At 37.2% G+C, this 24,789-nt stretch overlaps 4 protein-coding genes across 5 annotated transcripts in view; 3 read left to right on the top strand and 1 right to left on the bottom strand.

Moving 5' to 3' along the window:
• Window positions 1-15,659, top strand: part of itchb (itchy E3 ubiquitin protein ligase b) — a 31,932-nt gene extending 16,273 nt beyond the window's left edge. Inside the window, exons 12-24 of the mRNA XM_084098302.1 lie at window positions 349-433; window positions 901-1,029; window positions 3,421-3,493; window positions 3,674-3,745; window positions 3,924-4,012; window positions 5,081-5,240; window positions 5,372-5,505; window positions 7,603-7,743; window positions 9,847-9,967; window positions 10,644-10,748; window positions 10,839-10,935; window positions 12,423-12,495; window positions 13,461-15,659. Of these exons, the coding sequence (XP_083954428.1) occupies window positions 349-433; window positions 901-1,029; window positions 3,421-3,493; window positions 3,674-3,745; window positions 3,924-4,012; window positions 5,081-5,240; window positions 5,372-5,505; window positions 7,603-7,743; window positions 9,847-9,967; window positions 10,644-10,748; window positions 10,839-10,935; window positions 12,423-12,495; window positions 13,461-13,560 (1,379 nt within the window). The 3' untranslated portion in view covers window positions 13,561-15,659. The remainder of the gene's footprint in view (window positions 1-348; window positions 434-900; window positions 1,030-3,420; window positions 3,494-3,673; window positions 3,746-3,923; window positions 4,013-5,080; window positions 5,241-5,371; window positions 5,506-7,602; window positions 7,744-9,846; window positions 9,968-10,643; window positions 10,749-10,838; window positions 10,936-12,422; window positions 12,496-13,460) is intronic.
• The window catches only part of LOC311072984 (uncharacterized protein), a 1,552,487-nt gene that overhangs the window by 1,282,418 nt on the left and 245,280 nt on the right, over window positions 1-24,789 (top strand). The window lies entirely within an intron of this gene.
• znf341 (zinc finger protein 341) overlaps window positions 17,161-24,789 on the bottom strand; it is a 30,819-nt gene continuing 23,190 nt past the window's right edge. For both annotated transcript variants that reach the window (XM_084098304.1, XM_084098305.1), the window contains exons 14-16: window positions 24,688-24,758; window positions 22,491-22,691; window positions 17,161-18,054 (exon numbers count right to left, since the gene is read on the bottom strand). In XM_084098304.1, coding sequence (XP_083954430.1) covers window positions 17,810-18,054; window positions 22,491-22,691; window positions 24,688-24,758 — 517 coding nt within the window. In that variant the 3' untranslated portion in view covers window positions 17,161-17,809. The remainder of the gene's footprint in view (window positions 18,055-22,490; window positions 22,692-24,687; window positions 24,759-24,789) is intronic.
• On the top strand, window positions 18,067-22,479 carry LOC311072979 (uncharacterized protein). Its single transcript, XM_084098370.1, has 3 exons — window positions 18,067-18,855; window positions 20,053-20,325; window positions 21,024-22,479. Exons 1-3 carry the CDS (start codon window positions 18,641-18,643, stop codon window positions 21,124-21,126), a joined length of 591 nt encoding a protein of 196 aa, XP_083954496.1. The 5' UTR covers window positions 18,067-18,640; the 3' UTR covers window positions 21,127-22,479.

The following is a 24,789-nucleotide window of genomic DNA, read 5'->3' as shown; positions in this document are numbered from 1 at the left end:
TTATTTCATCACCAGGAGAAACTGCTGTGAAAACTGTTTCTCCTCTGTAACATGCTGGAGTAGCAGCCACTTTTTATTGTTCTGGTAACCTTATTATCAGCACCTGCAAAGCGGCACTAAAATTAGCCACTACATCCTTCAGTGTCCCAATTTAACAAACGAGAACCGATTGCTCCGTGCAAAAACCAGCTGGAGAAAATAGCTCAGATGCTGAAAATAGCTTTGAGTGATTTGTTTGAGGGAAAAGTTTGCAGAGGTTTAATCACATCTTGGCTCCATTATTTCTTACTGTCCTCCTGGTATCATCTTCTCTCTCTCTCTCTCTCTCTCTCTCTCTCTTTTTCTCAGAGAAGAGAACAGACTCCAATGGCAGAGTTTACTTCGTTCATCACCCGACCCGAGCGACGCAGTGGGAGGATCCGCGCACTCAAGGGTCAGATCCTCTTAATCTTTGTCCTCTGAACGGTTAATACTCACTAATGAATAGCTGAAGCCTCTTCTAAAGCGATAAGTTGCATGCATGGTGTTTAAAACCCTCTAAAATGCCAAAGTACAGAAAGACACAGTGAAGCACCCTGGACATTAATGACCTTCAATGTAAAATAACAGCTCATTCGACAACTCGTACATCGCCTGCTTTGATGCAGAGCTCAGAGACATGAATGCTGTTGATATGCGAGTTAATGTTCCACAAAATGTGGACGTTGTCCTGTAGTTTCCGTCTGAAGTGTGAATATGTTCCAGATAATACATTGTTTCGGTTTATGATCTTCATTTTATTCTTATTTGTTAGTGAGGAGAAGTGAAGTATTGATTTATACAAGTAATTATTGACCATCTTCTTTTCATAAACTGTTGCTTATTAAAGTGTAATCATGGCTGTGTTTCTGTGTTGTGCAGTTTGCTAAATGAGAAGGCACTGCCTGAAGGTTGGGAGATGAGGTTTACGGTCGATGGCATCCCTTACTTCGTAGATCACAACCGGAGAACCACCACTTACATCGACCCACGGACTGGAAAGTCCTCCCTGTAAGTGCAGATCTCCATCAAACACTCGCTCATAGATGCTCATGAAATCTGTGTTGAAATTAGGGCTGTCAAAGTTAACGCATGCGATTTAATTCAAAATCCTTAACAATTTAATGCAAAAAATGCACGCAAAATTGCGTCATTAATGTAATTTACGTCACGCAGTTAAATGATCTTAGATGTCAGGAGTTTATCACACTGTCTTATTTAACACGATTTTCCTAATTTTAAGTCACTAAACTCTGGGAAAGTTCACAGTCCACTGATCCAGTAAGCGAATTCATTCAAACAATCAGTCCAAAACAGCACTAATGTAAGAAAACCAGGCTTATCACATCAGACGTGGCAGAGAGAACAGTGACTCATGACCAAAAACACGAGCTCTGTCATATTCTGTGATTGTGTCTGAAGAGCGCGAGCCCTCACGCATCACACTGTGTGAAATACAGGCTGAACTGAACATCCGCTGAATGGCCAAATGATACGCTAGCTACTTTTCTCGGCTGTATAAAGCAATTTTAAAGGGGTGATTGATTATGATTTGACTTTTCTAACTTTAGTTAGTGTGTAATGTTGCTGTTTGAGCATAAACAACATCTGCAAAGTTACAACGCTCAAAGTTCAAAGCAAAGGAAGATATTTGCTTTTAAAAAATTGCTTTTAAGGACTACATGACATTCCTCCCGGGTTAGTGACATCACCAACCCTAGAATTTACATAAACCCGCCCCCCAGAACACGATTTATAGATTATCATGAAGAATATGCTAATCAGTGACTAGAAGATAACTACACATAAGCTGCATAAACTCATCAACTAACCAATTAGAAATGTCCTGTTGCTTCTACATGTTGTCACTTCTTCTTGAGTCTCTCCATCATTTTCTGACTTCGGTTTTGAACATAAATTCAGTTTTTGAAATTTTCAGTGCATGTCTGTGTGAGTGCAGCTGTTGAAGCTCCGCCCCTTGTGCTGGGAGCAGCAGCTCATTTGCATTTAAAGGAACAGACACAAACCCTAAAGGAACAGACACAAACCCTAACTCTAACCCCACACACAAAATGGTGTGTTTTTGCTCACCCTCAAACAGTGACAACTTTATCATGCTATATAAAAATATCTGTGGGGTATTTTGAGCTAAAACTTCACACACACACTCTGGGGACATCAGAGACTTATTTTACATCTTGTGAAAAGGGCATTATACCACCCCACCAGTTGTATTGTTAAACCATAGGCAAAATTTCCTTGTGTACGAGTTCTTTAGCCTGTTGATTTTTGTTCATGATATTCAGCTACAATTAAATGTTTTGCAATAAGACTTAAAATAAATGTGGATATCAAGTTCGTTTTTTTTTTTTTTTTTTTACCTTACTGGAATCGATAACGATACCCAACCCTAATCATGATTAATGAAAAATGAAAAATGTAATGACCTTGAGGCTGGCCTGAGTGATTCATACTGCATGTTCACTTGGTTTAGCTTGGAGATGCACAATGATCTCTTTCAGGCAGGACCGTGTGTTCATCAGACCTCAGATGCGTAACAGGAAAAACGGGTTTGTGTGTGTGAAACTCAATTCGATTGTAATCTTCTGTGATGAGTCAGCTCAGAGAACGCAAACACACCTCTTGCTGTCGAGCTGGAAAATGTGTGTGTTGATATACATAGTGTTTTTAAGGTGCAAAGCGATCCTCTATGTCAGAGGAATGCGAGACATGCTTTTGATGACAAGATATTCTCAAAATAACAAACGGCGTTACCCGTCACGAGCGTCAGAATAAAGGCTCAGCATCTAGATAAGACTGTTATAAGGACTTTTTCACCATGTGAATGAGTTTCAGCTGTTCTGGGTTTAGTTCGAGGACGTTTATGAAGAAAACAGGCAGGTTTAGCAGGCAAAGCAATTTTACTGAACTCATTTTCATATTTTGACCTTGAATTGGTGATAGAGACTGCAAAACACTTCTGTGAATGTGTATCTTTTCACATTATAATAAATAAAGATATTGAAAATGTTAAAGTTACAATACACTTAGTAGCAGCACTGATGATTCAGCAAGTGCTGGTTTACTAATATTTGTGATTAGTTTAACTTGTGAAATCCACTTGAGTCAAATGGATGACTTCACTGTATGTTTATCTTTGTGTGCAAACCAGCGAGGACTACAGAATAGAAACATGAACAAAAACAAATTTTGTTACTAAAGAAACTCTAATAAAAAAGTATTTTTTTGCATTACTTCTATAGATTTAGTTGTATGTTGACTCTACAGATCAATACTTGTATGCAGATTGAAACTAAGAACAACATATACAGCAGTTTTAACAGACTTTTACCCTTGAATCTCTTTGTATAATGAGCGATCTCACTCTTTCCTTCCCCTCAGTGAGAACGGTCCTCAAATCACATACGTACGAGACTTCAAAGCCAAAGTTCAGTACTTCAGATTCTGGTGTCAGGTGAGGGTTTCCTTTAATATTCCATATTTCATCCAAATGTGTTGTTATGGATGGATAAATACTACATTTTTAATTAGCTAACATCTGAAGATGTTCAAAATAATATTTATGATAATGTGAAATAGTTTATTTAGTTCTATTTAAATCACTTTTTTGTTTGTTTTTAATTTTTCCTCATAGCAATTAGCGATGCCACAGCACATAAAGATCAACGTCAGCCGCAAAACGCTGTTTGAAGACTCGTTCCAGCAGGTACACCTTCAAAATATACCATGGCTATGGTGTTTTTTCATTAGTAGCTCTAGCCTTTTTAAACCGGATCCCAGTGGATCCCTGATCCAGGAACAGGTTTAAGTTTCTCAGAGACCTGCACAGTTAGCATGAGAGTCTCTGAGATGTGAAGTGACGTTGTTCTGGTGTCTCCCGTCAGATCATGAGTTTCAGCGCTCAGGATCTGCGCCGCCGGCTGTGGATCATCTTCCCCGGGGAGGAGGGGCTCGACTACGGAGGCGTGGCAAGGCAGGTTTCATATTTCTCTCTTTCTAGAGAAGAAATACCTAATCGAACCAGTCTGTGCCTGCAGACAAATATCTTGGACTTATTGTTGACATATTTTAGTGTTTGAATATTTGAATATTTTAGATATTTTGGCTTAAGACTATGTCTACAATGAAAGTGTACACATAATGTTTATATTTTGTGTATGTGTGTGTACACATATATGAATATATATATGAATATATATGAAAACCTCTGATGCAAAATCCTCTAAAAGGTTTTCCCGTGCCTGACACTGAGCGCTAGTCAAAGCATTTGTCAGTTGTGTTTTACTTCAGTGTTCACAATCACAACAAGTTTCAGTCCTTTAAAAGTCTTTAAAATATATAAGTCTTCTCTGACTGACTCACTCAGAAAGATAGTCTTTGCCGCCATCTAATGGCGTAATGTAACTTCTGTTGCTGTTCATGGTAAGGGAGGTTTTGTTTTGTTTTGTTTTGCAGAGGAAAAAAAGCCTTTAGTGATTTTATTTGATGAATAGAAAGTTCAAAAGAACAGCATTTATTTAAAATAGAATCGTTTGTAACATTATAAATGTCTCTACTGTCACTTTTGATCACTTTAATGCATCCTTGCTAAAAATGTATTTCTTTCCAAAAAAAAATCTTACTGACCCCAAACTTTTGAACGCTAGTGTAAAATATTACAAAATATTTTTTTTTTTGATAATCATAAATGTTTCTTGAGCAGCAAATCATCATATTAGAGTGATTTCTGAAGGATCATGTGACACTGAAGACTGGAGTAATGATGCTGAGAATTCAGCTTTGATTACAGGAATAAACTACATTTTATCATATATTCACATAGAAAACAGGTATTTTAAATTGTAATATTTTACAATATATATATATTTTATATAGCCTTAGTGAGCATAAGAGACTTCTTTTAAAAACATAAAAAAATCTTACGATCCCAAACTTTTGAATGGCAGTGTGTATATATATATATATAAGTGATTTAGTTTGAAAGCATCAAACTTGTGTGTAGACCTCTGTTAAAATAATGTGTGTTGTGTGTTTGGTGCAGGGAATGGTTCTTCCTGTTATCTCACGAGGTGTTGAACCCCATGTACTGCCTGTTCGAGTACGCTGGCAAAGACAACTACTGCCTCCAGATAAACCCCGCGTCCTACATCAACCCCGACCACCTCAAATACTTCAAGTTCATTGGACGCTTCATCGCCATGGTAATCTTGTTTTGCCATATTTGCTCATTGTCAAATTGTATTCCAAGTCGTGAGATGATAACAATTTTACCTGGATTTGGAAAAATCTCTATGGTGTTATTGAACATGTTATTTTCTCCTGATTCCTGTAGGCCTTGTTTCATGGGAAATTCATCGACACGGGCTTCTCGTTGCCGTTCTACAAGCGCATCCTGAACAAGCCCTGGGCTCTGAAAGACCTGGAGTCCATTGACCCCGAGTTTTACAACTCCCTCATCTGGATCAAGTCAGTTTACCTGCTTTACCGTACTCATAATTACTCATTAAGAATAAGCATAATGCATTACAGTCTGTATGTGCTATCACGGGACTTCAAATATAGTTCTGACTGATTACCATATTTAAGAATGATTGATATTTACATAGTACTCTAAGGTACTTCAAAGAACACCTATAATGCATTTGGGTATTCTGTTTTTTAAATATATACACATTCATATTAATGACTTTAGACTATATACTGACAATAAATGAATACCATCCTTTCAAATGACCACCAGAAATGATTTTATCCCCCTTATTCCTGACGAGTGTTTTGAATTATGGGTGTCACTTCTGTTTTAGGGAACTTCTATTCAATAAGACTGAAACGAATCATTTAAAATCATAAGGTTGCCCTAAATAACGCTGATCTGTCAGTTTGACTGGATGAGCTGTCAATTTCCCTTCCTGATTTATTTTCAGACATCATGAGAATAACGTTATACTTGGTATTTTAAATGTTATAACAAGAATATCTATGGCAAGAGCTTGTTTACTTTTCCTCGTGATTATTTTCTTCTTTCCCTGTGCATTCTGCTGTAAAAGTATGAAAAAGGACAGCATATACTGCACATTTGTGCTCTGTTCTCCCGAATTAATGTATGATTTGTCTCATTAATAATTCACTGGAATGCACAAAGAATCTCTCATTATTCTCCTCAAATCCTCACGTCTCTTTCCAGGTTTGTTTTCACAGGCAAATGCAATTTATGATCTGTCAAAATGAGGGAAATCACTTTAAAATAGTATCACGTAATGCTGAAGTTAATGAACATTTTTGATGAAGGCAACATATGTTACATAATAGATATTCCTACAGTGATATTTAACACATTATGAACAATTTGCGCTTTTGGGGTTATTTGGTCCGTTGAAAGTACATTGTCGATGCTTTTACACTTTGAAATGTGCTTTTAATGTTCGATGGTTGAAGGGTGAGTAGAATAATGGCATCTCATTGTGACACTTTTTTTTTTTTAAACATATAATTGCATTCATAGAGTGAGCCTTTCACTGATTGTTTACAGCTTAAAGGGATAGTTCGCCCAAAAATGATATTTAAGCCATGATTTACTCACCCTCAAGCCGTTCGAGATGCATATTTCAATCTTTTTTCAGACGAACACATTTTCAGTTATTTTAGAAAATGTCTTAGATCTTTCAGTGGTTATAATGTGAAGCAGTGGGGTCCAGCAGATTCAAGTCGCAAAATGTGCATGCATCCTTCACAAAAATAATCCATCCGGCTTCAGGGGGATAAACGAAGGCCTTCTGAGGGTAATCCGTGCAGTTTTGTCGTAAAAATATACATATTTAAAACTTTATAAACTAAAATAACTGGCTTCCGGTGGCGGTCGGCGCGCGTTCATGGAGATGAATGACGTCGTGACGTAGAGCGAACGTAGAGTTTTGTTTTGCTCTGCTCTCTGGCTGCGCTGTCACGCTCGTTCTACATCACGACGCTTCCTGCACTACGTCCTACGTCATATGCCAGCAACCATCTCTGTGAACGCGCACCGACCGCCACCGGAAGCCAGTTATTTTCGTTTATAAAGTTTTAAATATGTATATTTTTACGACAAAACCGCACGGATTACCCTCAGAAGGCCTTCGTTTATCCCCCTGGAGCCGGATGGATTATTTTTGTGAAGGATGCATGCACATTTTGCGACTTGAATCTGCTGGACCCCACTGCTTCACATTATAACCACTGAAAGATCTAAGACATTTTCTAAAATAACTGAAAATGTGTTCGTCTGAAAAAAGATTGAAATATGCATCTCGAACGGCTTGAGGGTGAGTAAATCATGGCTTAAATATCATTTTTGGGCGAACTATCCCTTTAACGGAAGTTACACCCATAATCCGTGCAAAGCGTCATGGGGCGTAAGAATAAGGTGTATATGGATGCTTTTTGTTAGTGCCATGAGCTATTATGACTTCCTGAGTCTTTTCTTGTGTATGTATGGTGTGATTATAAACCCACAGTCTGTAAAGCAGCTCAGCGTAACGTGATTTCAGTCACGAACGCCTCTCAAAGTGTGTGTGTGTGTTGTGTCAGGGATAATAACATCGAGGAGTGTGGTCTGGAGATGTTCTTCTCGGTGGATAAGGAGATCCTGGGTGAGGTTTCCACTCACGAGCTGAAGCCGGACGGTGGGAACGTCCAGGTCACGGAGGAGAACAAGGAGGAGTACATCAGGTGCCGTCTCTCAATCAAACACTCACTGCTAATGAAACCAAACCCCACACTGACACACATAAGGCCCTCTAGATGCTTCAGGAAAGCTGTATTTTACAGGGTTATATTCAGGGTTTGACATTAACACCCACCAACCCACCAAATGCGGGTGTATTTCAGCGGCGGCGTGTAACACAGTCCCTCCTACTAGACACTAGGGTGGAATTTTATATAATATACATTTTTCAATTGTAGTCTCTTAAAAAGGCATCTGAAATAATAAACTAAGTGCAATCTAGTGTTGTCATAAATATTATAAAAAGATGATTGAAACTCTTTCCCGCAGAAAACACACTACCAGCCGTGCGTTCTCGCTCTCTAATCGGTCCGACAGCGAGTTACACAAACCGGGTCCCTTTACTCACTCGTTTCATTTGCTCCGGATGAATATTGTTGGTGTTACAGGGCTTTAATTTCGCAGTGGGTTTGCACATATTGAGCTTAATTTCACTCATTCACTCAGATTTTGTGCTCGCATGCATAAAGCCAAGTATATTGGCTATATAAGACAGTATAATGGTCTTAAAGTGACAGAAGCCTAATATACCTGCTGCCAAATTATGAGATAATATTAAAAATATCTATATGGCAGTTTTTTCCTATATTGGTATTGATGTCCAAATTGTGGCCAGTGAAAATGCTGAGTGGCTCGTAACTTTGGAAAGCCACTAGCCACAGTGGCTGGTGAGCAAAACAGCCAATGTCAAGCCCTGTTATATTCATTATACTTGTAAAAATCCAATTAGTGATCATATTATAAAGGAGGAGCTGGTTTTGGATTTCCTTCATTTCAGTGCCGTCATACTAGGTCTGTTCCAACACGTAATAATGAAACAACGGTTTAAAAAAGTGATCCTTCACTGTTATTTACAACAGAATCTGCATTTTAATGGGTTTATGTAAAATATTTTTCAAGAGATAGTTATAAAAAACAACTTTGTGCATCAAAACCACTCCTTTCCTGGGAAAAACTTGATTTTCAAAAGTCAACAAATTTATGACAGCTGAATGTCTCTGTCTCTGAGCAACATGTAATTTATTTAAGCCATTAAATAAACTTTATGAACTACTCAAAAAGCATTTTGAACGTCTCTGCACGTTTTATAATTACCCAGAAATGAAACCTAGTTCACCCCTCGTGCATGAACTAGGGGTGTCCGTCAAAAACACAGGCTGAATGTCGGTTGGAATATTAGAGCTAAAAACATGGACATAACTCACTCATGAGCGTCACTCACTTCACTGAATACTTGCCGGCTCAGTAATAAATAATTATTACCTCACGATCCACTGTTTTCAAATCCACATCGATGTCTGTCAGAAAATAATGTGCAGTTCACAGTAGTGTTCACGAGAGCAGCATGTTGAAAATGGCGGCTTCAACTCGCTGTCTGTCAGAGACGAGAACATACATAATACATAATTGACTCTCATAAGCATAGATTCGAGAACCTGACAGGTGATTTTATGAAATGTAGTTGCACATGTAGTTATCTTCTCTGCGGTTTAAAAAGTTCCATCAGGCTCATATTTTGGCTGTTCAGAGTCCAGATTTGAACCATATAGAGAATATTTGGTCTCACATTAAACTCAGACGAACTGGGAGACACTTTTCAACTACTCACTCACACTAACACTGACTCTTCCTGTAAAATACTGTCTGCTTATCTTTATCTACAGTATTTATGCAATTCTTGCTAATTTCCTGACCAGTGATTTTTGATTAAAATTAAGACCATTAATAAACTACTAAATATTTAGCCATTTTTGGTTTGTCCCATTTTTTTTTGCCCAGGAAAGTGTGTCTGTGTGTGTATATATATATATATATATATATATATATATATATATATATATATATATATATATATATTTATATATATATATATATTTATATATATATTTATATATTAATTGCCTGTAAAGTATGTTTCAAAAGCAGGTTCTGTATTTGTAAGATGGTGTCTTTGAAGGTAGATGCCCGTGTAGACCGGGATTGGGATTGGACCGACGCTGATGTGTGTGTTTGTTGGTAGTAAATGTCCAGTTGTCCGTTCTGTCCAGGCTGGTGGCGGAGTGGCGGCTGTCTCGCGGTGTCGAGGAACAAACTCAAGCATTCTTTGAAGGATTTAATGAGGTTCTTCCGCAGCAGTACCTGCAGTATTTCGATGCCAAAGAGTTAGAGGTGAGAGACGCTGATTTAAAATCCCGTAAATCCCACAAGCCTAAATAATTAAAGCTTAAAGAGGACCTATTGTGCCCTTTTTCAAAGTCTTGATTTTGCTTTTCTCTACTAGAACAGGTTTTTATGCCTGAATGTTCAAAAAACACATTATTTTCCTCATATTCTCCATTGTTGCAGCTCCTCTCTTCCCAGTCTGTCAGTAATGCTCTGTTTACTTCCTGTCTCTATGAAGCCCCTCCTTCTGAAAAGCGCACTGTGCTCTGATTGGTCGGCTGGATCAGTGTGTTGTGATTGGTCGAGCGCTGTGTTTGGGAAATGTCCCGCCCTTTACCATAACCGCCAGTTTCAACACACTGCTAACTAACTCAGCCAGGCCCCGCCCCTTTATTCTGCACATGAATTATTTAAATGAGGAATATTGTGACGTGTTTGTTCCTGGAAGAAAACTTGTTTCAGGGAGTTCAGAAACACTGACACTGATATAAAGAAGAACTCTGATCTTTTTCATGCTCAAACAGCAACATTACACACTAAAGAAAGATGTGAAAAAGCGTAATACGTCCTCTTTAAGCATATATTAAGCTTAACAAAATGCATTGACATTAGAATATATTTAAGTGTGCAAATAGTTTTCTGTTGCATGCCTTCAGCATTAACAGTGTTGTTTGTGTCGTAGGTGATGTTGTGTGGAATGCAAGAAATCGATCTGAATGACTGGCAGAGAAACACGATTTACAGACACTACACCACCTCCAGTAAACAGATCCTGTGGTTCTGGCAGGTACTGACACACAACATCTCCGTGAAGTGTTTTAAAGGAGTAATCTTTTAGATTGCACCAAGTTTTGAGACACTCCATCTTTCTCTGTAGTTCATTAAAGAGATGGACAATGAGAAGCGCATGAGACTGTTGCAGTTCGTCACCGGTACCTGTCGTCTGCCCGTCGGAGGATTTGCAGACCTGATGGGTGAGTTATTACAGATGTTATTATTCACATAACAACATGAAATAGGATGCGTTTAACTTCCATAATGTGAGTTAAAGCAAGACACTACAGGTGAATAAGGTAAAAAAAAATGTTTTAACAGACATAACTCTATTTTCACCAGTAATTAATTATAGTACATAAAGACAGTTGTTATATATTTCAAGTTTTCTGAAATGTTATGTTTAAATATGCAAATAATACAAATATGCACTAATTTGCATACATTTTCAGAACATAAATATGAACACTGGATAAAGACATGTTCAAAATTCTTGTTTCATTTTGTTGACATATTAGAGTTAAAGGAACACACCGACTTTTTGGGACTTTAGCAGTGAAAAGCACCGTTGTTACGTCCGTCAACAAAACCAACGTGACTAGCTAGTAGCGAGCAAATCACTCCGCAGAAGTAGCGGTGCTTCGCCTTCTGAGAATATAGTTCCCAGTATGTGTACGGTTAGAAGATGGCTGTGTCTCATGTGACCTTGTTATTTGTACACGCTGTGACTATACAAATCACAACATGTAAATAGGAAAATGTTGGCGTTATTTTGTCACTTATTGGGAGCAGTATGCTAGCTGGAGCCATTTACTTCCAGTCTTTGTGCTAAGCTAGGCTAGCAGTGGGTGCGTCAGACAGAGTTACGGCATGCACGGAGATGAGAAGGGTATGTGTGGACTTATCTAACTCTGGGGGATACGGGGAATAAGATAAAGTCCCAAAAAGTCGGCGTGTTCCTTTAAAGATATTTACTGAGGGGATTTTTGATCCCTCTTTTTATCACTCCATAAATCAGAAAATACTGTCAAAAATACATTTTCACCATGTTTTTAGGAATAAAATGTTATATAAAACCAGTGTGAATGATATATGAACAAACCCCTCAGTAAAATCCTTCAGAATATAGACAGGAATAAATCTGTTTAGTGTTTATGCTGAATTGGAGGAAAAACTTTAAAGATATGTATTGTAATTGAAATCCACTGACGCAAATAGATAAAGTGCAATAAAATAAAAACTTAAATGTGTATTTTTTATGTTTTCTTTCCACTCGTCTGAAATAAAACATAAGCAAATTAGCCCAAAAACAAAACAAAAAAAAACTCAAAACTGACCAGTGCATTAAATAAAAATACAGTGGTTTTGCCTGTATTGTCTTTCCTTAAACAGAATAATCACTGGGAAATAATGTAGGATTGGACTTTATCCAACCAAGATTTGATTGGATCATACATGTTAGGCTGTTATGATTATAATTGGTTTAATATTATTTTGTCCTGCCCACATAGCCTTGCTTACGTCAGCCGAGAAGAAACTTTTGATGAACGATTATTAGTAATGTGATTATCATCAGTTCTGTGTATTTTGCGATGGATCCCAGAAAACTGCTCTGGGTCCTGTTACTCTGAAGCGTGGAGATTAGTTTGAGCTTTAAGAGAGATGTTCTTGATCTGTTTGTTCTCAGGGAGTAACGGAGCGCAGAAGTTCTGCATCGAGAAGGTCGGGAAAGAGAACTGGCTTCCCCGAAGCCACACATGGTACATAAACTCACACACACACACACACACACACATCATACTCATCACATTTCTCTTGATGTGATCTGTTATTCAGTAGTTGTGGTGTTTATTTCTGTGTATTTAAGTTTAGCTGTGTTTTTTAAAGTAGTAGTTTAATGGTTGGATCTGTCAACTGTCTATATACATAATTTTTTAATGATTTGGAATATGGATTAATCAGTAGGCAAAATCATTTTTAATAATAATAATAATAATAATAATAATTATTATTATTAATCAGCAATTAATATTAATAAAATAGCATTCATAATTTATATTAACAACAATTAATAATACGATAAAATAATAATAATTATTATTATTGTGGTTGTTATTGTTATTATTCTAATAATATTTGTATAATAATTTATATATTTATCATAGTACTTTTTTATGATGTATATGGTAACACTTTACAATTCGTTTCCATTAGTTAACTTTTGTTAATGTATGAATTAATATGAACTTTATTAACGTTATTTAATAAAAGTTCAACTGTTTACTGTTAGTTCATGTTAGCTCAGGTCCATTAAATAATATAAATTATATTAATATATTAAAATAATAACAGATACAACTTTTCATTTTAATAATGTATACAAATGCAAAAATGCCAAAATTTGTTAGATCATGTTAACTAATGTCAACTTAATTGTAAAGTGTTACTAGTTATCATTTACTTTTTTATTAATTTAATTATTCAATAGTTATCTAAATTATTAAATGTAATTGGTTGTAAATCTTAAAGCATTTTTAATTTACTATATTTTTTTTAATTAATAAATTGATAGCTTATTCCTCATTGTTTTTTAGTGACACTCCTAGCGCTTCATATACTTGTGTGATATGTATTCATACTTGTAAACTGCATATGATAATCTTAAAATCAATAACCTGTTATATCGCAGCTGTAAATAAACGTTCCTGCTTTTCTTTTGCTTCAGTTTCAATCGTCTGGATCTTCCGCCGTACCGAAGCTACGAGCAGCTGAAGGAGAAGCTGATGTTTGCCATCGAGGAGACGGAAGGGTTCGGACAGGAGTGAGACGCTCTCACACACGCACACACACACACACACACACTAGTTTAACTGAGAGGACAGACCATGACTCGATGATCCGGCACACCGGTGCATTATGGGAATATGGGGGTTTCTGCACTCACCTGTCACTTGGTATTCATTTTTCTATTCCCCACGAGACGAAGAGGGCTTTATGCAAGCGTGTAAGATACGTGACTGTGATGTTTCTACATGTGATGAATCCAGCAAGACTTTTCTCCACGACTCCAGGAGAAAGACGTAATGATTCACGAGCGCTCTGTGAATGTGTGTTTTTATGTTTGCAACCCTTCGACGGGTCTCCTCCTCGTGCCTTTTTTCCTCACTGTCATCCAAGAACAGCTGGGCTGATGAAGTGGAGCTCTCTGGAAGCAGATCCAGATCCCGATCGCTCGTCGCACGACTGACCAAAACATTCATTCATTTCAAACTGTCAAGAAATGCCCGTTTTCATCCCAAAATCAAAATAACTTTTGAAATTTTAAAATTTCAAAGCGACTTTGAAATTGAAAACAAATTCATGACCAAATCTCATTGTAATATGGAATAAAATATTTTCCATGTGTTCCTGTTACGGTAAAGTGCCGATCTTGTGCTGATCTAAATAAAAATAAAAAATAAAATAAATATTTAACCAAATTAATACATATTTTAAATAATTCAATAACAACAGAATGTTTTTTTACAGAAATGTTGTGTGTTAAATGTTTGATTGCCATGAAAAATTCAAATAATGGGGCAATGCCAAAAATATTAATGATCCTATTCTCTCTCTCTCTCTCTCTCTCTCTCTCTCTCTCTCTCTCTCTCTCTCTCTCTCTCTCTCTCTCTCTCTCTCTCTCTCTCTCTCTCTCTCTCTCTCTCTCTCTCTCTCTCTCTCTCTCTCTCTCTCTCTCTCTCTCTCTCTCTCTCTCTCTCTATATATATATATATACGCACACACACACATATATATATAAATTAAAACATCTATTAATACATAACAAAAGATATAAATAACTGGCCTAACCATCTTTTGGGGGTGAAAATACTAACGTGCCTAAGACTTTTGCACCGTGTGTGTTTGTGTGTATATGTGTATGTATTTGTGTGTTTGTATTAATAGATGTTTTATTTCTCACACACACACACACACACACACACACACACATAATAATATATATATATATATTTTTTACATGTGTATCTTGATTTTGTGGTGAAATATGGCCTTGACATTTCTAAAATGATCAAATGTACTAAAAGTTCCTGTTTTGGAATTAGAGCCCGGAGTTCTTGTACTTGGTCTCTGGTGTGTTTACTTTCACGCTCTTGTTCTTTAGCACAGATTCACATTACTGAATTATGAAATGAAATTACTCTGAAATGAGCTGAAATTGTGTCATTTTTGACGCGCAACAGACGTGGCTCAGGCCTCGAATCCCTGAAGCGATAATGTGAGTTAATTTTGGGACTAAAACTGGGAGAAGGCAGTATTTATTAGAGGTACACGTGTCTGATTGACAGCGAGTATCGAGCGCTCTAGTTCTATAGGGCGACTGCTTTTTAACGCGTCTTTTTAAGTATTCTGGAAGCTCTTTGGCTGTTCAGAAGTGATACTAGTCTAAACCACTGGAGCACAAAAGCCCCTCTTACAGCGTGCAGCTGTGGTTCAGTGCATTGCATTATGGGTAATAATATCAAGGCTCGTATGGATGACTGTCTTTTTGAATTAAAGAAAATAAATCAACATCAGATATTTATTTCAATAGCTATTTTTATCCAAATTACCCTGTTTGAATGAGTATTTAACTAGTGAAATCCCCAGGACAATGGTTTATTATTATTAAGTGACAAGGCTTTCATTTTGACTTTTATTTTCGACTGATCCATGTAAACCAAACAACTTTGACTCTGTATATGAACTGAATCCTGTACATGTGTGAATACTCTCCTCTCTGTTCTGATAATTCAAATGATTTTAGTATTAAAGTAGAAGCGACTGCTTTCACGGTTGTTTCAGAGTTTATTTACTAGAGTTGATTTGTATGTATAGTCATATGTGAAAAGATGTTCAGCAGCTGAATAAATAAGTCTATGGGAAATGTCTTGTTGGTGTTTTTGTTTGTTTGTTTGTGATTTAGACCTGAACTCTGTTCATAATGCAGGGAAATGAGTTTCAGCAACAAATCCACATGGGATGAGATGTGACTTTCAAGGGGTCATGACATGAGAAATCAAATTTGCCTTGATCTTTTGAAATATCTCTCTTTGTATCATTAAAACATCCTGCAAGTTTCAGAGCTTAAAACATCATCCTCATTATACACAACGCATTTATTTTATCACGCTCCAAAAACAAGCTTTTTTATATATAGCAGAATCTGTGACATCAAACATTTGCATATGACTGTCTTCAGCAAGATATTGACCAATAGCAATACAGCATTGCACCATAGGCCCCGCCCACTGATGTTTAGGATCTTAACGTTCATTAGCGTCTCTATTAGAGACTTCAGAAGGATCCCAACGTCAGAAACGAGTGGATGCTTTATTTTTAATCGCCAGAGGATTATAGGTTTGTTCGGAGCTTTTTTTTTTTTTTTAATAATCTAGGCACAGTGTAACGGAAGCTTCGCAAATCTTATTTCTTGACAGATGAAGCAGCGACTGTATTGAATCTGACAGCATCTGCATCATAAACCGTAAGTAAATGATTTTTATAATGCTTTGTCTGTAAATGATGGTTTTACATGAATGATTTTATATGGATAATGTTTTCAAAACACTTGAGTTTTGATATGTTTCTTCTGAATTAATGTTAGCCAATCATAACAGTGGCCGTTTAACCCTTTAAGGCCGTCAAGCCTTAAAGGAGCCGCGTCTTAAAAACTCATTTCAGAATGTAGAAATTAATCGTTTTTCTGCATATATATTTGGTTTTTGTGTGTGTGCAAAACTTTATTAACATTATTAGTGAACTTCAAGGAACATATTTAAATAATTAAAAAATCCATGTCATGACCCCTTTAAAAGTTGAAAATCTTTTAACTTGTTACAGTATATTAAAAACACGACGCTTATGGCATGAAACCTCACAAAACAATCCACAGACAGCCAATGAAAGCCGCTATAACCGTACAGAGATCTATCCTTTTACATTTCATTTATTTTTACTTTAGTTTTAGTAAATTTAGTACATTCATGAACTTAAAATGAAAATTAGATATGTTGCTTTGGCAAGTAACTGGGGGAAAAATAACGCTTAAATTGAAGTTTTGGTTATCTTTATCTCAGTTTAGTATTATTTATATACTATTATAGTAGTTATTAATTTGTAATTATTATTTAGAATTTACTTTTTATATTTTCAGTTTTAATTTTAGTTGAAAGTGCTGTTTGTTTATTTTCAAAAAAATTAACTGTAATAAAATGTGCCTAAATTGAGGTTTTTCATGTAATTTTTAATTTTTGTCATCTTTATTTAATTACCAAAAAATATTTGTAATAGTTTTAGTTAACAATAACAACAGCATTTTGTCAAGTTTTTGGTCAATATCTCATAAATTGCATTATTTATGGACAAGCAATAAAACAAGACATGATAACCATACTGCAAACATGCAGAAATTCAGCTCAGTATTTTATTTCTGTATCAGGTTACAGTCTGAGTTCATCTCAACAAATGCGAGAAAAAATAAATTAGCTAACAATAATGTTTTAATATAAAACATATCAAATATTAAAGATCAGCAACAGGGTTTTTGTACCCTTGACAATGATAGAAAACATCATTTATACTCTTGCTTAAGTCGTGATGGACTCGTTTCATTGAGAATACCATCTCAGCAGCCGTTTATGAACACTATCCATATTACACATTTAACATAAGAATTAAATAACTTACGGTGTACACTACAGTCTTGAGTGCTCACAGCATCCCAGACATTAATATTTTAACGATTTATAAAAAATTAATTCATTAAAAATCATAAAAGTTGTTCATTTGTGAAAATTATCTTGTAAGTGAAATTCACTTTTGTTGATCGCAGAGCTTCTTTTTTTTTTATAGTTTAGTAATCCAAAAAATAGTCAGATAATCCAAAAGCCAATGAAAAATACCAATTCCGATTCGAACTTCCAGGTTGGCCTACAAATTCACATCATCCCTGCACCACTCCATTCGTAAACAACATGACGCAAGTGTGTGAATTCTGGGAAATCCAGCTTTGACTCTTCATCATCTAGATCTTCATCAGTCCACCGTCTGGAAGCACATGGGTTCAGAGAGCAGTCTGACGGCTCGCTCTTCTTCCTGCATGTGATCCAGTCTCGTCTCATTATTCCTCTCTTCCTCCTCTTCTTCTCTCGTCTGTTTCTCCTCTCCATCCATTCCCATGATTCCCTCCTGCTGCGTCTCGTTATCATTATCATCATTATCATCGCCCTCCTCTTCGCTTTCTCCGTGTTCGTCAGGCTCCATGGCAGAAGATCCGTCCCCTGAATGTGTCATAAAAAGTTGTACAGTCAAAACAAAAATTATTCAGACACCAGATATAATTTTTTATATTTTTTACTAGTGTGTGCAGGACTCTATAGTTCATTTCTGTAAGTGAGGAGAGCAAAATAAAGTAAATTATGACATATTATACCCAAATATTCTTCATACAGTGACTACCAGTAACATTTATACAAATTTGGGACCAAAAATGATTCAGACACTTTGACCTGATCATGTTTTGCTGAAGTGTTTTCTCTTTACAGTTTTTCTCAATTGCTAAAACACTAAACCCTATTGTCTGAACCAAATGCTCAGTTGCCTGAACCCACTGATTGAATCAATCACTCTTTTGGCAAAACCATAAGCACTTTTCACCTGTTTAGACACAACTTGCCAACACATTTTCATTGTGATGCACCCGTGCTGCATAATGGTGAGCACAGGTGACAAAAGTCAAACACAATTAAAGCACAGGTGTCACCACTTGAACACAACAACTCAAAATTGATCACACTTGTGGCTAATGATGTGAGGGAACATATACAGTAAGCCAGTTCAGAGAGCACTGGTTTGTGAGGCCCTACAATGGATATAAATCTGAGAGGAAGAGTTCGTGTGAGAGGAGGTCGAGGTGGTCAGCGAAGACAAAGAACAGTAATATCTGATGAAATCAGAGCTACTGTGATTGACCATGTTCTTGTCCATGGTATGAGCATGAGGGAGGCTGGACAAAGGGTACAACCAAACATCAGTAGATTCACTGTGTCCACCATAATCCGAAGATTTAGAGAAGAGAACAGGTAATTACCTTTTTTTGACATTATAGTACAGTATGTAAATGTTGACAGCAATTACTGTATGACATACTATATACTGTGCCACAGTATACTGTAAGTAAATATGTTTCAGTACATCACTGTACCAATGTACTGTAGTATTGTGATGGAGGGTTGGTCTAACTGTTTGTAGGCCTAGTATAGAGCTCCGGAGGCTGATGTCATGCAATCTAAACTCCGCCATTTTGGCAGTCAACCAGGAGAGCGCCAGAGCGGCTTTTGCGTTATCGATAGCGGTCGGGTCGAATAATAATTCAAAACAATTACTATTTCAACATGGTGGACAGCTGCTGTGCGCCTGGATTCCAGAACAGGTGGAGGAAAGCATTTAAAAGCATTTTAAATGCTTATGGAAAGTGTGTGAAAAAATGTGTTTTATGTTCAGTGGGATGTGACTGGTGGGATAATGTGTAAACTAATATCAGTTTATATATATATATACCAGACATTATCCCACCGGTTTATGATTGGACATAAACACAAATTTTCACACACTGTCCATAAACATAAAAAAAAAAAAAAAAAAAATTCAATGGGCAACTAATGACACATCATTCGGATATTTTCATGTCTGGGAAAAACTGGGATGAAATGATTAAGATTTCATACTGAGTCTACTGTTCTCACAGTGATATTACTATCCTTGCTACCAACAAACAAGGACAGCTAGCGTCGATAACAACACAGTTGACTTGCCTTTCCAATGACGGCAGAGCAGGTTTAAGCTGGTATACTCCAAAATTGAATATTGATAAAGTTTGATTGCGTCCATTTGTACCCTCCAGGCTTTTGTAGGCCTTTAAAGAGTCTCCAGAATAGGACGAGGGAAAGTTAATGAAGTAACGTTAGTTATATAACGTTATATCAGGATAGCTAGCATTATAAGTTCCTTTATTAATACACATGAGAAGCATCCCGGGGGCATTACAGGGATCTGTTATGTTTAATCTATTAAGTTTAGCTATGTACAGGTCTATATCTTTTTAATTAAAGTGTGCAGTGAACTCTGTTGCCTTAAGACTCATGCTGCCGTCATCCGTTCACGCTCGTCTCGTACGGCCTCTTTACTGCCAAAATGGCGGTGTAAACAGAATAGGTCACGTGACGTCCGGAGCTCTATTCCATGTATGTTTTTTGTAACTCAATGTTCTCTTTTTGTAGAATTGAAAGACTGCCACATGGGGGTGGGAGGACAGGTATGTTCTCCCCACACCAAGAGACCCTAATTGTTGATATGGTCCGTGAGAACAATGCCATTAAACTGAGTGAAATTCAGCAGAAGATCATTGAGGACCATTTAAATTTTGAGGGTATCAACAGTGTCAGCCTCTCTACTGTTGATCCTGTCCTCAAGCGCAACAGACTGCGCATGAAACAGCTATACAGAGTGCCCTGTGATCGCAACTCAGACAGAGTCAAAGAGCAAAGATTCCAGTATGTACAGGTTGGCATATATCCAGACAATGTTGATTACTCTAAGTAGTGATTTACTGTAGTGGCCTAAATCACTTTTTCCGTATCACTTACAAAACTACCGTATTTTCCGGACTATAAGTCGCTCCGGAGTATAAGTCGCATCAGTCAAAAAATGCGTCATGAAGAGGAAAAAAACATATATAAGTCGCACTGGACTATAAGTCGCATTTATTTAGCAATTTATTTCACAAAATCCAAGACCAAGAACAGACATTTAATCTGGAAAGGCAAGTTATTCAACTACACAGTAGCACACAGAACAACAGGCTGAGTAGGTGTCCGGTGTGTTAACACAACACACTAACAGTTATTCAGCTACACAATAGCATAAAGAACATATACCTGGGAGGCTGAATAGGCTAAATTAACATAAGCCAGCGAGTCTAACAAGCAAGTTACCAGTAAACAAGTTCACCAAGCTCCCGAGATCTCATTCCACATCACTGAATCCATTGAATTTTCTTCATCCTTGGTGTCGCTTCTGAACAACTCCGCCATAGAGCGCCCTCTCACGGCTGTAGACGGTAATGTTTTCATCTCAGTCTGAATTAATTTTGATATATAAGTCGCACCTGACTATAAGTCGCAGGACCAGCCAAACTATGAAAAAAAGTGCGACTTATAGTCCGGAAAATACGGTATATCATTTTCTACAGAGGGTTTTTCAACTGGATGCAATGGAAAGACCCCATGAATACATCTACATGGATGAAGCTGGGTTTAATCTCACCAAAAGGAGAAGGAGAGGCCGTAATGTGATTGGCCATCGGGCCATTGTTGGTGTTCCTGGGCAGCGTGGTGGCAATGTCACATTATGTGCTGCCATCAGCAATCATGGGGTTGTCCACCATCATGCCAACCTGGGGCCCTACAACACTCACCAGCTCCTCATTTTCCTCAATCACATGCGAGATGCTCTGCTAGGGCAGCAGGATGAGCTCCCATCTATGTTGTTGTTTGGGACAATGTGAGTTTTCACAGAGCCCTCCAGGTTAGAGAGTGGTTCAATATGAACCAAGGTTTTATCAATCTTTGCCTTCCACCGTACTCCCCTTTCCTAAACCCCATTGAGGAATTATTCTCCTCATGGTGGTGGAAGGTATATGAATGCCAACCTTACACCAGGGTAAATCTCCTGCAAGCCATGGGACTTGCCTGTGGTGACATGGGTGTGGAGGCGTGCCAAGCCTGGATACGGCATGCCAGGGGTTTTTTCACCCGTTGCCTGGCCAGACAAAATGTGGCCTGTGATGTGAATGAAGTCCTGTGGCCTGACCCAGTACGGAGACATGATGCTGTGGCTGAGTAATGCACTTATTTGTATATTTTTGTACACAAGTGGCAAACGCATAAGATTTCTGTTTGTTTTTACAAGTGCTACGTGTAAATGCACAAGATTTCTGTTTTGTCTTTTTGTACAAGTGCTAAATGCACAGTTTTTTTTGTTTTGCAACATGCATTTAGCCTACAGTGAACAAACATTTATTTCTCCAGCTTCATTGTGTTTTCTATTTTTCTACGTAGTGTTTAGTGACCGTTCAGTAGTGTTTTTAATTTTGATTGACTCGGGGCACGATTTGACAACATAGTTCAGTTTTGAGCACAGATTGAACTGTTTTGAGGTGAAAGTTTGGTTTTGCAAGAAGAGTCTGAGGTTTTGTGAATGTAGCTTGAAAATTGGGTTTCGTGTTCACAGTTTAGAGAAAAGGAGAGCAGCTTTCAAGAAATGTGTCTTAGCAATCGAGAAAAACTGTAATTGCTAATGCTCTTTTTACACACAGACTGAACAAAATGAAGCATTGCTTGGTGATTGTTTGAGCTAAACTGGTATTATGTAATTTTGTAGTTAAATTTAACAGCTGACAGATATTCATCATAATTCATCATTCTAACAGAAGGACGGACAAAACCACTGAAATATCAACTGAGTTCATAACTCATATTTTATTACCATTTTCTAAACTATAGCGAATAAACTGTGATAATGTGAGAAATGTTGAAGGTGTCTGAATAATTTTTGGTTTGACTGTATATTTAAAAATTCATATACATAATATATTTGTGTGAGTGTGTTTGTCTGTGTGAGTGTGTGTGTGTGTGTGAGTGTGAGTGTGTGTGTGTACCCTCGCTGCTGTTGTCCCGTCCCTGCGCGGCCCCCGCCAGCGGACACTTGTGATCTCTGTAGTATTTCTGGCGTGTGAAGCCCTTGTTACAGGCGGAGCAGCGGAAGCGGTAGTTGTCTGTGTGTGAGCGCTGATGCTCCAGCATATGAGCTCGACGACTGAACGACTTCTGACAGAACTGACACTTATACGGCTTTATACCTGCAGGAGAGAGACGACACACACATTTGCTTCACACATTATTATACAGTTCCACATTACACCATGAAAAAAAACCATATATATGGCTGTCAAACGATTCAGATTTTTTATCTAATTAATTACACGATGCAGAGCATGTGAGTGGAGCGGGAGCGGGCGGATCTTGGACAGAGCGCAGAGCGGCATTTTTAAAAGGACGGAGCGTCGCCTTATTTCCCGCTCCAATTTCGCTCCGCTCACACCACGAGTCTGAAGCATGCTCAGTCAAACCTAAACCAGGATCCATCTGTCTTGCACAGTCATCAACAGTAGACTATTTTCAGTCAAAACTCGGCTCAATAATGGAGTTCAAAAAGTAGGCTACTTCAAAAAGGAAAATGAGAAGTCATACAGGTGTAGGCTACTATTAATATAACTAACTAACAATGATAATGTGGTACAAGAAAATGAATGTGGAGACATCGTTTCAGTCAGCAAAGATTCATTTTGGAATCTCAAAAGACACATCTCTCGAAAACATGAACGTGAGCTACGCGAACACGCTGGGAAGAAAACAAAAGGTTAGCAAATTGAATACGGTAACTTGTAACAAAGTGTAAATTAAATATAGCGTAGTATTCAAACAAATTCATTTTTTCATTCAAGTAGACCTAATGGTTCGTTTTATTTACCCGAATTTGTGTCGTCCGTAATAATATTTATATTATTAGGCGCATTTATTCGTTTAATTTTACAGCAGTTTGTGTGTATGGAAGCCAATTTAAATTTTAATCGTGCGCGTTGCGCAAAAGTTCACTTATCAAAATTCTGGCCTTATAGTTAATTTACTTTTAAAAAATGTATCATATTTTTGTTTATATAATTTTTATTTAGATTATTAGGCCCATTTATTCGTTTAATTTTACAGGACTTTTTGTGTAGGCTATATTCGTTCTTACATAGGCCTGTAATTTGAAATAAAACATTTCTATTTGAAAAATGTTGTTGTTACTCATTAGTTCTTTAGGAGGTAAGGCTGTGGTCTAAGCTAAAAGTGATATACATGTAGATTTTTTTCCTTGTTTGGAGCGAGCGGGGGGCGATTTGAGTGGAGCGCGAAGCAAACCTCGTTGAGCGCTGAGCGATAATGAGCGGAGCGGCCTGATGTAGCTTTGAGCGGGGGAGCGGAGGGGTGAACAGTTCCGTGAGCGATGAGCGGAGATTCTCACCGCTCCACTCCGCTCACATGCTCTGACACGATGTAGTGATTAATATAATTAATCGCAAATTAATTGCACATCAAATTTGGCTGATAAATGTGTTAAATGACAAAAGCATCAAAAAATTTTTTATTTGATTCAACATAGAATTTATTACACATAAACTTTTAGGCTGCAGCAGCCATGAGGGTGAGTAAATTATGACATAATTACAATTTTTGGGTGAGCAAACCCTTAATGGGTTTTTTATTAATATGGAAATATGAAATAATTTTAAAAATAAAATTATACTCTAAATACTGTAAGAATCTAAAGCTGCCAGTAGGTGGCGGTAAATGTCTAAACAAAGGAGTCATTGAATCATTCATTTGTTTTGTTAAACGGCTGATTCATTCAGGAATTAAGTAAATGGCTCTCGTTATGAATGAGTCATTGAATCATTGATTCACCCGATTGATTCGCTCAAACTGCGCCGCTGTGTGTTGCTCTGGGACACACTTCTGCCCTGGCTTTATAGGCAATATTTTCGTTGGCAAAAGTGAGCAAAAACAGACAATATTGAGTCTTATTTATTGAACTGTCGAATAAAATCAATATCACATTTGCACTTGTGTGATACTGCGCTCGTTACTCGTGTGATATTACTTAACTATATAAGAAAAATATGAGACCAAAACTCATACAGGTGCATATATATATATATATATATATATATATATATATATATATATATATATATATATATATATATATATATATATATGTAACGTTCAGATTTGAGACTTGCTCATCCTCACCTGAATGAGAGAGAATATGAGCTTTGAGTTTGTCCGGCCTGTTAAACTCTTTGGTGCAGCCCACATGAGTCCTGCAGAGGAAACACAATAGAAATAATGAAA

The sequence above is a fragment of the Abramis brama genome, assembly GCF_963993115.1.
Source record: "Abramis brama genome assembly, chromosome: 22".
Taxonomy (NCBI): Eukaryota; Metazoa; Chordata; class Actinopteri; order Cypriniformes; family Leuciscidae; genus Abramis; species Abramis brama.
This window is presented reverse-complemented; position numbering and strand designations above follow the sequence as displayed.